Consider the following 14,365-nt stretch of genomic DNA (forward strand, 5'->3'; position numbering starts at 1 on the left):
GCTATTCTCCAAAGCACTTGGAGGCAGGATAAGAAGCAATGAGTGGAAACTAATTAAGAGAGAAGCAACTTAGTATTGAGGAGAAATTTCCTGAAAGTTAAAACAATTAACCAGTGGAATAACTTTTCTCCAGAAGTTGTGAATTCTCGAACACTGAAAGTTTTTAAGAACAGACTGGACATTTGTCTGAAATGATATAAGGTTTCCTGCCTGAGCAGAGGGTTGGACTAGAATTGTAATTTTGTAATTGTAAGTTTATTTATAGGCCGCCCTTTTCCCTGAGGGGACTCAGGGCGGCTTACAACTTGTGGGGAAGGGAATACAGACAGTGACATATAAAAACAGTACATAATTAAAAATAGAAACAACATTCATCATTCGGGTGGGGATGAATTACAATCTTTAACCCCAGGCCTGACGGGATAGCCAGATCTTGAGGGCTGTGCGGAAGGTCTGGAGGGTGGTGAGGGTACGAATCTCCACGGGGAGATCATTCCAAAGGGTTGGAGCTACTACTGAAAAGGCTCTCCTCCGCGTGGTTGCCAGTCGACACTGACTGGCGGATGGAACTCGGAGGAGGCCTAATCTGTGTGATCTGATAGGTCGCGAGGAGGTAATTGGCAGGAGGCGGTCTCTCAAGTACCCAGATCCACTACCATGAAGGGCTTTATGGGTGGTAAGTAGCACCTTGAAGCGCACCCGGAGATCAACAGGTAGCCAGCGCAGCTCGCGGAGGATAGGTGTTATGTGGGTGAACCAAGGTGCGCCCACAATCACTCGCGCGGCCGCATTCTGGACTAGCTGAAGTCGCCGGATGTTCTTCAAGGGCAGCCCCATGTAGAGCACGTTGCAGTATTCCAGCCTAGAGGTCACAAGGGCACGAGTGACTGTTGTGAGAGCCTCCTGGTTCAGGTAGGGTCGCAACTGGCGCACCAGGCGAACCTAGGCAAATGCCCCCCTGGTCACAGCCGACAGATGGTGGTCAAAGGTCAGCTGTGGGTCCAGGAGGACTCCCAAGTTGCAAACCCTGTCTGAGGGGTATAATATTTGGGCCCCCAGCCTGAGTGATGGAACACTAGCCAAATTATTGGGAGGGAAACACAACAGCCACTCGGTTTTATCCAGGTTGAGTACAACCTTGTTAGCCCTCATCCAGTCCCTAACGGCTTCAAGACCCTGGTTCATCACGTCCACCGCTTCATTGAGTTGGCATGGGGCGGACAGATACAACTGGGTATCGTCCGCGTATTGGTGGTATCTTATTCCGTGCCTCCGAATGATCTCGCCCAGCGGTTTCATGTAGATGTTAAATAGTAGGGGGGATAAGACCGAACCCTGTGGCACCCCATATGTTAGGGGCCTAGGGGTCGATCTCTGCCCCCCAACTAACACCGACTGTGACCTGTCCGAGAGGTAGGAGGAGAACCACTGCAAAACAGTGCCTCCCACCCCCACCTCCCGCAGTCGTCGCAGAAGGATACCATGGTCGATGGTATCGAAAGCCGCCGAGAGGTCAAGGAGAACTAGGATGGAGGCATGGCCTCCATCCCTGGCTCTCCAAAGATCATCGGTCAATGCGACCAAAGCGGTTTCTGTGCTGTAACCAGGTCTGAAGCCGGACTGGAATGGGTCAAGGTAACTGGCTTCCTCCAAGGACCGCTGAAGCTGGGAGGCCACCACCTTCTCAACAACCTTCCCAACAAAGGGGAGGTTGGAGACTGGACGATAATTGTTAAGAACGGCTGGATCCAAAGATGGTTTCTTCAGGAGGGGTCTCACCACCGCCGCTTTAAGTGTGGCGGGGAAGAATCCCTCCTGAAGGGAGGCAGTAACAACCACCTGGATCCAGCCCCGTGTCACCTCTCTGCTGTTGGCAACCAGCCAAGAGGGACACGGGTCCAGTACACAAGTGGAGGCACTCACAGCTTTCATGGCCTTGTCCACATCCCCAGGGGCAACATCCTGAAACTCAACCCAGCGATGGTCTGCTAAATTATCCTCCTGTGCCTCGGCTGGATCTGCAAAGATGGAGTCCAAATCCGACCGAAACCGAGCAACTTTGTCCGCTAAGAACTGGACATAATCCTCAGCCCTACCCCGCAAGAGGTCCCTCGTATCCCTCCTATTTAGGAGGGAATGGGTTATCCTAAACAGGGCGGCTGGGCAGGACTCAGCGGACATGACCAAGGTGGTAATATACGATCTTTTTGCTGTCCTAAGTGCCCTGATGTACTCCTTGGTGCACGTTGTTAAGAGTGCTCGGTTCGATTCGGATTTATCGGACCTCCACAGGTGCTCTAGGCATCTCCTCCGGCGCTTCCTCTCCCGGAGCTCCTCGGTGAACCAAGGAGGCCTCCGGGATCCGTCACCTCGGAGCGGCCGTAGTGGCGCAATCCGGTCAAGGGACTCCGATGCTGCCGAGTGCCAGGCAGCAACCAGAGTCTCCACCGGACTGTGGGCGAGAGTATCAGGAATAACCCCAAGCTCTGTCTGGAACCTCAAGGGGTCCATAAGTCGCCTGGGGCGGAACCACCTGGTCGGTTCCTCCTCCCTACAGTGGGGGTTTGGCCTCCGAAAGTCCAAGGTCTCTTCCAACTCTATTATTCTACTTTTTTCTATTTAATAGTTTTTCAAGTGTTAAATACCAACAGTACATTCTTTCATATAAACATTTGTTTCAAAGAAAATGCAAATTGTCAACATATTTTCCAATTGGTCTAGCATCCATTTTTCCCCAAACATCGAATATATCCATTTTTTGCCCATTTAATCATACAGTATTTAATACACTAAATTTCTTGATTCGTTGTCAATAACAACTTATATGTCTTAACAATAAGATGTTCATCATTGGTACATAAATCATTTTTTTAAAAAATTAGAACATTGGCTTCCAAACTAATATATCCTTTGTTGTTCTATTAACTTACTAGCAATTATACTGTATTTTTCGGAGTATAAGACACACCTTTTTCCCTCAAAAAAGAGGCTGGAAATCTGGGTGTGTCTTCTACACTGAATACAGCATTTTTTTTGCCTCCTGAAACCCCGTCCCTTCACCAAAATGGCACTGCATAGCTTGTAGGAGGCTTTCAGAGAGATCCTGGGGACTGGGGAGGGCAGAAATGAGCAAAAAATTCCCCCTTTATAAGCTTCCTAATTCTTTTTTTTTACAAAAAACATTTTTGCTCATTTTGGGCCCCCCACACTCCCACTCTACAAGCCTCCTAAGAGCTATTCATGCTCTTTTTTTGAAAAAAAAACAACAGGCCCATTTTCATGAAAAATGGGCCGTTTTTGGGAGGTTTGCAGACTGCAAAAACTTTTTTTTTATTTGCCTCTTCAAAACCTTGGTGTGTCTTATACTATGGTGCATCTTATACTCTGAAAAATATGATATGTATGTACAAATGTCGCATGACATAGAAAAATGAAAATCTAAAAAGTTTTCTTCTCACTATCTATAATTATCAAAAATGCTGTTATTAACACTAGGGGCTCCATAACAATTTATAGTCAACAAGGATTGAGTCTTTATGAATAATATCAATAATCCCTGACAATTCTCATCTGTAATTTGAATCTAAAGTCAGATGATGTTTATAAAGTTTATTTCTGATAGGGAGAAGTCAAAGTTTATGAATACTGTTCATGAATAGTGCGAGGGTAGGTAAGACAAGTCACACTAGTATATTTTTAAAGATTTTAAATCCTTATCAGACAAACTCTGCTACAGATGTCCAATTAGAAAATTGACCATGATTATGTTATACTTGTTTTTGTCTCATATGGTTTGGAAATGTGAGATGAGAAATTGCATTATTGATGATCCTGTCTCTATTTCTCATAATTATTTTCAACCTGGTGATGTCATCATTGGTGCCATTACTTCTCTTATGTTCATGCCTACAGAACTAGAAAACTTCTTGGAAGATCCCCATCTTTCATTTATTGGTGAAGTCATGTAAGCGTTCCTATCCCCTTGTTTGGTGTAAAAGATTCTAAATTATATTTACATTTGTGATATTCTTACATATACTAGAATTATTTTTAGTGATAGTTTTCTCCCTCTAATTCCAATGTACATTTTGCTTTATTTACCTAGGGTTCTTAAAGGAATTAGAAATAACTACTTCAATTTACTAGCTGAAAGTTAAAGGATCCTGACAATGTGCCACAGAAATCCTGCTGTTCAGTGACCATGTTTTAATCAGTTAAACAAAAGAACGAAAAAGGGGTTAAAGTGTTAGAAAGAAAATAAGATTTCAAAACAGTTCGAGTTTGCACCAGAATATTTCAAAGATATACTAACAATTTTAGGACATTTTTATAATTGTAATTCTTTTGATCCCCTTCCTTTGTTTAGAGACCTGACATTCTTTTTTTTATTAAATTTAAAAAACATTCTTCTTATTAGACTAAACTACTAATAACACATTTTATTGACACAATTTATTATTGTAATTTTTCAGATTAGGAAATCTTCAAATCTTTGTTACAATTGAAAAGCATTTAAAATATTGAGAAGTTTTCTGTTTTCTGTTCAAAACTATACAAAGCTAAACTATATGCAATACTTAATACACAATGCATGACTCTGTATTATTGCTTTCAAAGGCAAAATATTTGGATGAACCATATATTTGTTAGAATGTTTGTCTTATGTATAGTATGCTTTTTAAATCACCTACAATTATTATTCTAGAGTCCAGGATGTACCATATATTTGATGCAATACTTTCTCTAAAATAATAAGCTCCTTTTATCATGTACAATTATTATTCCAGTGTCCAGACTAAGTTTTATCAGCATATTTTGGCTTTGATATTTGCTGTGAAAGAGATAAACGAAAACCCTCAAATCTTGCCCAATATTACTTTGGGCATCAATATTTTTGACAATTATGATAGAAGATTGATTTATCATGCAACAATGGAACTTTTTTCACCTCTGAAGAGAATGGTTCCCAATTATAAGTGTGGCTTCCAAAAGACTTTGGTAGCAATCATTGGGGCCCTTTATTCCGAAATCTCTGTTGACATGGCAGATATTTTGAGGTTATACAAACTTCCTCAGGTAGGATGTGTAGTGAATGTTTAGTTCTTATGAAATCATGTGTTTTTTTTCTGAACTTTTTACATCTATGTAAATTGTACATAAGCTAATGTGTGCTTGATTTTTTCTTGGTTTACATTGATTAATAAAGCATATATAGAAAACAAATTATTAAAGCTTAAGGCAGTATGAATAATAAATTTGGTTTTATAGACTGATTGGACAGAAAAGATCATGATCTTTGCAAGAGTGCCCCAAGGAAATTAGAAAAAGAAGATTTTTAGTAACAAGGAATTTTATTTCAATACCAAACTATTTTGAACAATTTATAGTGATTGAATCAGGAAAATTAGATTATAAATCATTCAAAAAAACCATGATATTCAATGAAAGAGAGCTAGACAGTAATATTCTGACTCAGTAAGCTTTATCACACATGGTTTTTCATTTTCTGTTTTCTGAGGTAGGTGACCAGGAACTATCCTTGAAGATGGTTTTCAAATGAAATCAAGTTAAATTTTGATTTCAATCAAACTACTAAACTGCTAGAATATAGAGAAAAAAGCCCAGTCCCTCCTAGCACTGATGAGTTTAGCTACAGTAGTTTGGATATTTAAATGTCTGCAAGAAATCAACCAAGGTCAGAGAGCACTTGGGGTCTCTCAAATTAAATTTTAATTAACCAATCAACAATCAATCAACCACATATCCGGACAACCAATCAATTCAGATGTATTTCAAAAAGTTCCCATAAAACATTATTCTGGGAATACTAATGCACCAATTTAAAATGCAAGCATGTTATTGAAATGTAATATTATTATTATAATACAGCATGAGAAAATCACAAATTTATTTTCTGCTGAATAAAAATAATGTTTTTATTTTCATAAGGTTGCTAAAATAAGTCATAAACAATCTGAAATTTGCTAGATGCTAGAGAAATGTCTCCCAAAGTAGAGCAGCTTTAGCCCACATGCTAGTTTAGCAAATATTTCTTCATTTCTTTCTGTTCTCTAAGCTTCTATTAATTTTATTATTCCTGTAGTTAATCTATGGATCACATCCAGAGATGCCAGATGAAAGTGAATCCTTTTTCTTCTATCACATGGTGCCAAATGAAAATATTATATATCAAGGATTTCTTCAGTTGCTTGTTTATTTCAAATGGACCTGGGTTGGGATCCTTGTGAGAGACGATAATGGTGAAAGATTTGTGAGAATGATTTTTTCGACCTTTCTTCTTCATGGCATTTGCATTGCCTTTTTAAATATAATTAAACAACTGAACATCAGTAATGTATTTGTGGAACTGGAGTGGCTTGTGGAAATATTTTATCTCACTATGAATAGCAATACCAATGCAGTAATTGTCTATGAAACAACCCTTCTGCATCTGAGGTTGTTGCTAAATCTTCCTAAAATTGAATCAGTTTCTATGGAGCCAAAGGGTAAAGTGTGGGTCATACCCTGCCAAATGGATCTTTCAACAGTAATTTATCAAAGGACTTGGGATATTCAAGACATTCATGGTGCCCTGTCCTTTTCAGTTCACTCCAGTGAAGTTCCAGGATTTCAGCAATTTGTTCAGGGAAGAGACCATTTCTTGTCAAAAGAAGATGGCTTTATTAAAGATGTTTGGATGCATGCATTTCAATGTAGCTTTCTCACTTCCTTGGTCAATAAGAAAGAGAGTGACATTTGCACTATGAAGGAGAAACTGGAGGACCTTCCTGGCGCTCTTTTTGAAATGAGCATGACTGGACATAGTTACAATATATACAATGCAGTGTATGTTGTAGCACATGCTTTACATGCCGTGCATATGGAACAAAACCACAACGGAATAATGAATAAAAGGAAACTGAATATTTGGGAGAAAAAGTCATGGCAGGTACTGAACATTTATGCCTTTTTCTCTTTCTTCATACAAACATGTATCAGTGGTGGGTTCCTACCGGTCCAGCCCAGTTTGGCCAAACCAATAGTGGTTTGGCGGCCTGGGTCATTGGAACAGGCAGCCATCCAGGCCTGCCACACACCCTAACTGGTTCTCCAAGCTGTGCCATAGACACCACCATCTTGTTTTTCATTTCTGTGCATGCACAGAACAATTTTTATTGCACTGTGTGTGCACGCACAGTACGCTCATGAGAGAAACAGCAATAGTGCCTGCTGGAACCCACCCATTACATGAATGTATTTACAATCTATTTTTCATACAAATCACACAAAACCAAAGAAATGAAGGGTTGACATACAATATACATGAGGGAAATCTAATTTATGGCCACTATATCACTCCATAATTTTCTATCCTTCAAACACTCTAGTTTTCACCCTTGCCAATGCATTGCTTCATGCATTGCTTGTTGTTCTTCATTATATTAGCTCTCTTTTATGGATCTCATTAAGTCTCTTCATGAATTTCTCAGTCTTGTTTTTTTCTCTTACCCCATTCATTCTTCCTTAATAAATGTGTTCTGTACTTCATTTCTCATTTATTCTTAATCTGTCAGATTATGTCAGTTTCCTTCCTCTGTTGATATTTAAATCCATGTTCATTCAATCTATTCTTCCTTGACTCTTCCTTATGTTTCAGCATACATATTTCATTCTCTTTTCCAAGTAAAAAGCAATTGATGCATTTATACATAGACATTTTGTTTCTCTCAATAAATAGTTTAGCTACATATAATAGGATTAAAATGATGTACCAAATGTTGAGGACTAATAAAACTTCAGCAGATGTTTTTGCAGTAATTGATGTGAAAAATCTATTTATTACTGATTCTGTATTAATATAAATTGTTGTGTCTTCATTGATATTCAGCTCCACCAATTTCTAAAAGAGATCTCATTTAATAACAGTGCTGGGGATAGGATTCAGTTCAATCAGAGGAGGGAATTGATATCTGGATTTGATATTATAAACTGGGTCACCTTCCCAAACCAGTCCTTCCATCGAGTGAAAGTGGGGAAGCTGGATCCTTGGGTGAAAGAAGAAAAATTTACTATTCATGATGAAATCATCACCTGGCATAACAGTTTCAACCAAGTAAGTTCTGATTTTTTTCACTTGCATAACTGGGACGATAGCCAAAATAACTTGTGTATCATTTAACACTAAAATAATATTACAGCCTTTTTTTACAAAGACTTTGAGCATTTAATTCTGATACAACAATTTGAAATATTCTTGAGAGAGAAATATTTCAGGAACAAAATATTGATCTTTATTAAAAAGTATAAAAGTAAAGATTTATTCAAAAACAATAACATTTAGAAAAACAAAAATATAAGAATTTTAAATTGAGTTGGTTCAGATTCCATGTTAAGCATGATTGATAAAGCTTCCTATAATATTAGTCTATTTGTAGATATTTTAGTTTTTATTCTGATATTAATAAATAAGACAACTCATTTTTATTAGTTGTGGGGGAAAGGTATAAATTAAGATTTGTAAACTAAATCATGGCCAAAAAAAGTTTGCTAATAAGCTGGATAAAATATATCTTTCTAATAATTCTGCTACATTAATTAACAATGGGGATAATTCTTCCATATTGAAGAAGATAAATGGAACATTAATATATTCCTGGAATGCCTGCAGAGTTGTAAGTTGGGAACATTGCATTCTGAAAAGGTACTTCAGTCTATAGTTGTGGAAATGACAGATGAACCCAGGGGCTGCTCCCACCAGATTTGTTCTCTCTCTCCGCTAGTCAATTTCTACCTAAGGTTGAATTGAAATACCATCATATCTTGACATAGGTGTTCAGAAGCCTTAGTTTCCACAATATTGCTCATATTGCAGGCCAGAGATTCCTGCAATGATAATCCCTGATCTAATATTAATGCCCTGTAACAGCTCCATGTTTAATCTGGAAGGATAGGACAACCACAACTTGAATGAGCAAGAAGATAAATGTCTCATCTTGATAATATCCTATCCTTGTTTGGGGATTGGCATCAGTTCTTAACACAGAGCAGGAGAAGAAAAAGAAGTAATTATGTGGGAGAGCAGTCACTGTTCCATATAGAGGTAGTCCTTGACTTATAACTGTTCCTTTAGTGGTCATTCAAAGTTACAAAGGCACTGAAACAGTGACTTATGACCATTTTTTACACTTATGACTGTTGCAGCATCCCCATGGTCATGTGATTTGCATTTGGATGCTTGACAATTGGTTCATGTTTATGACATCTTCAGTGTCCCAGGATCATATGATCATCTTTTGATAAACAAATTCAAAGAGAAAGCCAGACTCACTTAACAATGTTGTTACTAATTGAACAACTGCAGTGATCCACTTAACAAATAAAATGAAAGGCAAAAGTTTTCCCTTACCACCATAAATTTTGAGGTTAATTATGGTCATGTTGAGGACTATGTCTACTTGATTGTGATTATTGGAGTTTGCTTGGCTTACAGTTCAGGATGCCCACAGTTCACAATTCTTTTTGAGTATAGGTAGTCCTTGATTTATAACCACTTCTTTAACAATTATTTGAAGTTATAATATTGCTGAGAAAAGTGATTTATGACTGGATCTCATATCTCATATTTATGATGGTTGCAATGTCCTGTGGCCACATGATTGCCATTGGCAATCCTGCAAGGAACCCCGGCCCTGCTGCAGCGCCTTGAGCAGTCTGGTGGCTGTTTCCTCCTTAATGGGGTCCTCGTATATAAGTCTGAGGTGCTCACAAAATCCCCTGAAGTCGTCCAGCAAAGGGCTAGCCTAGGACAACAGAGGAGTAACCCAATGAGCTGTGGTGCCTGAGAGCAAGCTGATAATAAATCCCACCTTAGCCCGGTCGGTGGGAAAGTCCTCCGCTCTCAGGTTGATAAACAGCTGGCATTGTCCCAAGAAAGCTGGAAACATGGCTTGAGTGCTGTCAAACTTGTCCGGCACAGCTACCGGACATTTCCTCCAAGGCTGGGGGGAAATAGCAGGCCCTTGCAGTTAAACTATCTGGCCAGCCATCAGAGCCAACTACTGTGCCATCTGGGCGTTCTCAGCACATAATTGCTCCATCGTGGCTTAATGAAGCTTTGTTTGTTTGGGGCAGGACACAAACTGTTCTGCCCCCCCCTCCATCTGGTAATGAACACAGACACAGGCATAGCTGTTTGCCAGTCTTTATTCACATCAATTATAATCCTGTTGGCTGAAAGCCCAGACATGACTCACTGGCAAGACGTTGGCAGCAACCCAGACTCCAACAGACATGGGAACACAAGGCAGACCAGTCAGAGTTCTCCAGATTAGTATGAACGGTTGTGTCCTGCAAAAGGACTCCTCCCAAAGTATCTTCTTATATACTCTCTTGGGAGGGCCCAAGCCACAACCACCTGGGCTTGATTATCTCTTATGAGTCTGTCTCCATAACTGCTGCCTCCGTTTCTCCAAACTTTGTTGCCTGGAATCAGGGGCAAACTCCCTTTGATCTTCCCCACTGCTCCATGCCTCAGATGCCTCCTGATGACCAACCAGCCCTCTGGTCCCTGCTCTGAGTCTGAACCCTGCCCAGGGTCCTCCACTTCTTCCATAGCAGACTCATAGGGGTCCTCGCTATCGGAGTCCATCAGCAGCTCCAACAGCTCCTGCTGGGCCACAACACTAACTTCCCATCCAGCTTCCAAAAAGCAAAGTCAACAATGGAAGCCAAAATTATGGCAAAAGAGTCATAAATTTGGGTGCAATTCAATTAATGACACCTCATTTAGTTATGCAAATTACAGTCCTAGTTGATGTCATAAGTGAAGAAGTACCTGTATTTCATTTTTTAGGTCTGTCATCTTCACCTATCTACTATCCTCTTGTAAATTGTTTCATTATATTCTGTACCATTTGTTTGTGGAGACTTTCAGTTATTCAGGTCATAGTTGTATCAGAGACTAGGCAAATATAATCCTTACAACCCTCTTCCACAATCCCATCAGAACTAACCTTTAATCTCCCCCACCTTCCTGCTAGAGCCAATGAAACAAATGTTTTCTTCCTCAATCAAAAGGGGAAAAAAGACCAGTTACCTTTTGAAAAAGCACCTTTCAGATTCCATACAATTTGATTAGATTCAATTAATTTAAAAAATAATTCTGGAAAATATATTAAATTATTTAAGTTTTATTTTAAATATCTCTGTTATCCAAAGTGAGAAGTGAAGTGACAGGAAAAAACGCCAGTTTTGATCAGTCCCCCATTGAAACAACTTTGACATGCTCTGTGGATAAAATATTTTCCAGTTTAAAAGAAAGTTCCTTAAATTTTTATTTAATTGAACGCTAACATTTCCCTTCTTTATTTATTTGGCAGACCCCACCTGTTTCACTCTGTTCTGAGAGTTGCCACCCTGGATATTTCAAAAGGAAGCAGGAGGGGAAGCCATTTTGCTGCTATGATTGCTTTCCATGCCCTAAAGGGAAAATTTCAATTGAAAAAGGTAAGAAGCACTATGTTCAACTTTGTAAAACCACACCAGGATTTTGCCTGGATAACAGAGCACAGGTCATTGCAATTAACAGTTACTTCATTGCAACTGTTCACTGGTTACAATGAATTGGTCAGACTTCAATATACCTCTTTCTATCACTACAAAAACTATTGATGTGATAACACTAATGCTCTTGGTATTTTTCTTTCTATTCTTCAAATGTGTATCAAATTATCCACTATGAACTTTGCTGTTTGTGAATTTTAACAAACATTTGATCTACTCTACTCCTACTCTACTCTACTCTACTCTACTCCACTCCACTCCACTCCACTCCACTCCACTCCACTCCACTCCACTTCACTCTATCTTTCCTTAGTTAAATGCAACAGTAGAAAATGTGATTGCAATAGCCCTTAGAAAACCAAAATATTAGTAATACTGCACAATGATCATTTTTACTTTGTTCTTTTTTCATTTTAAAAACATTTGTTATATATTTTTATTTGATAATTTACTGATTGCTACCATGGTTACCTTTCTGTTTTGCCCCTTTTTCATTTTTTGTTATTATTTTTAAATAATAAATATATTATGGTCTGTTGCATAGCCAACCAGATATTTCCACTGGATTTGGCATTTTTGTCTATCTATTGAGTGCTTTCCAAGATTCTGGGCTATGGATATTTATAGTGTTACAGATACAGCTTGCATCCTGAGACAATATCTGTACCCTAAAATATCCACATCTGCCTATCTCAGATCCTTAGAAAGGGTTATATAGACAAAAATAACAAATCTAGACTGAACTTCTGGCTGACTGTGTAACGGAGCCTAATAATGATAACACAAAGAACACAGAAAATGATGTAGAAAAATTATATATTTAAATTCCAGATATGCATGTTTGTTCAGAATGTCCTGAGGACCAACATCCAAGCAACGAGAGGGATTCATGTCTTGCCAAGAAAATATCTTTCTTATCCTATGAAGAACCAATAGGAATAGGGCTACTTGTTCTGGCACTTATTTTTTCTTTCTGCACAGTTAGTGTACTGGCAATATTTCTGAAGTATCATCATACTCCCATTGTCAAGGCCAATAACCGAAATCTCACCTACATTCTACTCATTTCCCTCCTCCTCTGCTTCCTTTGCTCACTGCAGTTTCTCATTATACCAGGCAATATAATATGTCTCCTCCGACAAGTTAGCTTTGGCATCATCTTCTCAGTGGCTGTGTCTTCTGTGTTGGCAAAATCTATCACTGTGGTTCTGGCTTTCATGGCCACCAAGCCAGGATCCAAAGTGAGGAAATGGGTGGGAAAACGGTTAGCTATCTCCATTGTTATTTCTTGTTCCCTGATTCAAGCAGGCATTTGCATTGTGTGGATGTTCATATTCCCCCCTTTTCCTGACATTGACACCCATTCAAAAATGGAGGAAATGATACTGCAGTGCAAAGAAGGCTCAGGTATTATGTTCTACTGTGTCCTGGGCTACATGGGTTTCCTGGCAGCTGCCAGTTTCACAGTAGCTTTTTTCTCCAGGAAGCTCCCCAGCAGTTTCAATGAGGCCAAATGTCTCACATTCAGTATGCTGATCTTCTGCAGTGTGTGGCTCTCCTTTATTCCTTCCTACCTGAGCACCAACGGCAAATACATGGTGGCTGTGGAGGTTTTCTCCATTTTGGCCTCAAGTGTTGGGTTGCTAGGCTGTATATATTTCCCCAAATGTTACATAATTATTGTTAGGCCAGAGCTAAACAAAAGGGAGCAACTTATTAAGCGAAAAAGATAGTAATATATGCACAAAATATTTATTTTCAATATTTCCCTTATTTTAATTCAGTAAAATATTAATCAAAATAGGATATTTGTTTTACTTAATGTAATTACTTAATTACTTAATATTAATTACTTAATATGTGTAATTATTAAATGGAATACATTTCTGTCTTTACTCATAGGTAGAGTATGAAATGAATTGTAGAATAGTATTTTACATGTTAGGTTATATTTGAATAAATGTCAGTAACATTTCTGGAAATTGCAAATGAATTTGAGTAGACTTTTTAATGAAGCTAGGTAACTAAAATTTATCATCATCATCATCATCATCATCATCATCATCATCATCATTATAAACATGAAACAGTCAACTGAACTTTCAAAAATGCATCATCATCATCATCATTGTCCACATTTAGTAATGTGAACCTTTTCCAATCATTGTAAAATTAAAGCTTTCCCAGTGTTGGTGAATTGCAAAACACATTGAATTATTTTACATAAAAATATGAAAAATGTTTTGATTTTAGAGTTTTCTGCATCTTACTTACAATTGATAATCCTTTTAAACAATGGCAGAAAGATATTTCTAAGTTCATGCAGCAATGGAGAAAACCAAGGATTAGATATAACCTATTGCAACATGCTAAGGAAAGAGGGGGGTTGGGTCTACCAGGTATGAAATTGTATTTTGATGCATTCTGTTTGACCTAGGCAAAAGAATGGGTGAGTCTCCAGAATAAGAAGTGAATTAAAGGGCCATGAATTAAGGTTTGGATGGCATGGCTACTTATGTATGATAAAAGTAAACTTAATGCTGAATTTAACAATCATTTTCTTAGATGTGCCGTACTAAGATTTTGGAATAAATATAAAGCATGAAGCTGCCTCTTTGGAGGTCATGCCAAGAAGCTTTCTTTACAAAAAAAATGGTGGCCAAGCCAAACTGGTTGATGAATGGTAAAATTTTATCTTTTAATTTGGGGTGACCCACTATTAAAGCTGAGGGAAGAATTTGAATAAAAAGTTTACATTTGCCATTGGTTTACTTATCAACAACTGAAAGAAAGATTTAAACTT

General features: G+C 38.5%; 1 protein-coding gene across 1 annotated transcript; it reads left to right on the top strand.

Moving 5' to 3' along the window:
• The first annotated feature begins 3,806 nt into the window (after nucleotides 1–3,806).
• LOC106539806 (vomeronasal type-2 receptor 26-like) lies at nucleotides 3,807–13,295 on the top strand. The gene is made up of 6 exons (XM_014054698.2): nucleotides 3,807–3,964; nucleotides 4,788–5,076; nucleotides 6,104–6,949; nucleotides 7,889–8,113; nucleotides 11,379–11,505; nucleotides 12,394–13,295. The coding sequence occupies exons 1-6, from the start codon at nucleotides 3,807–3,809 to the stop codon at nucleotides 13,293–13,295; spliced, it is 2,547 nt and encodes an 848-aa protein (XP_013910173.2).
• The last annotated feature ends 1,070 nt before the right edge of the window (nucleotides 13,296–14,365 follow it).

The sequence above is a fragment of the Thamnophis sirtalis genome, unplaced genomic scaffold (assembly GCF_051295495.1).
Source record: "Thamnophis sirtalis isolate CommonGarterSnake01/CBP01778 unplaced genomic scaffold, rThaSir2_p1.2 scaffold_4, whole genome shotgun sequence".
Taxonomy (NCBI): Eukaryota; Metazoa; Chordata; class Lepidosauria; order Squamata; family Natricidae; genus Thamnophis; species Thamnophis sirtalis.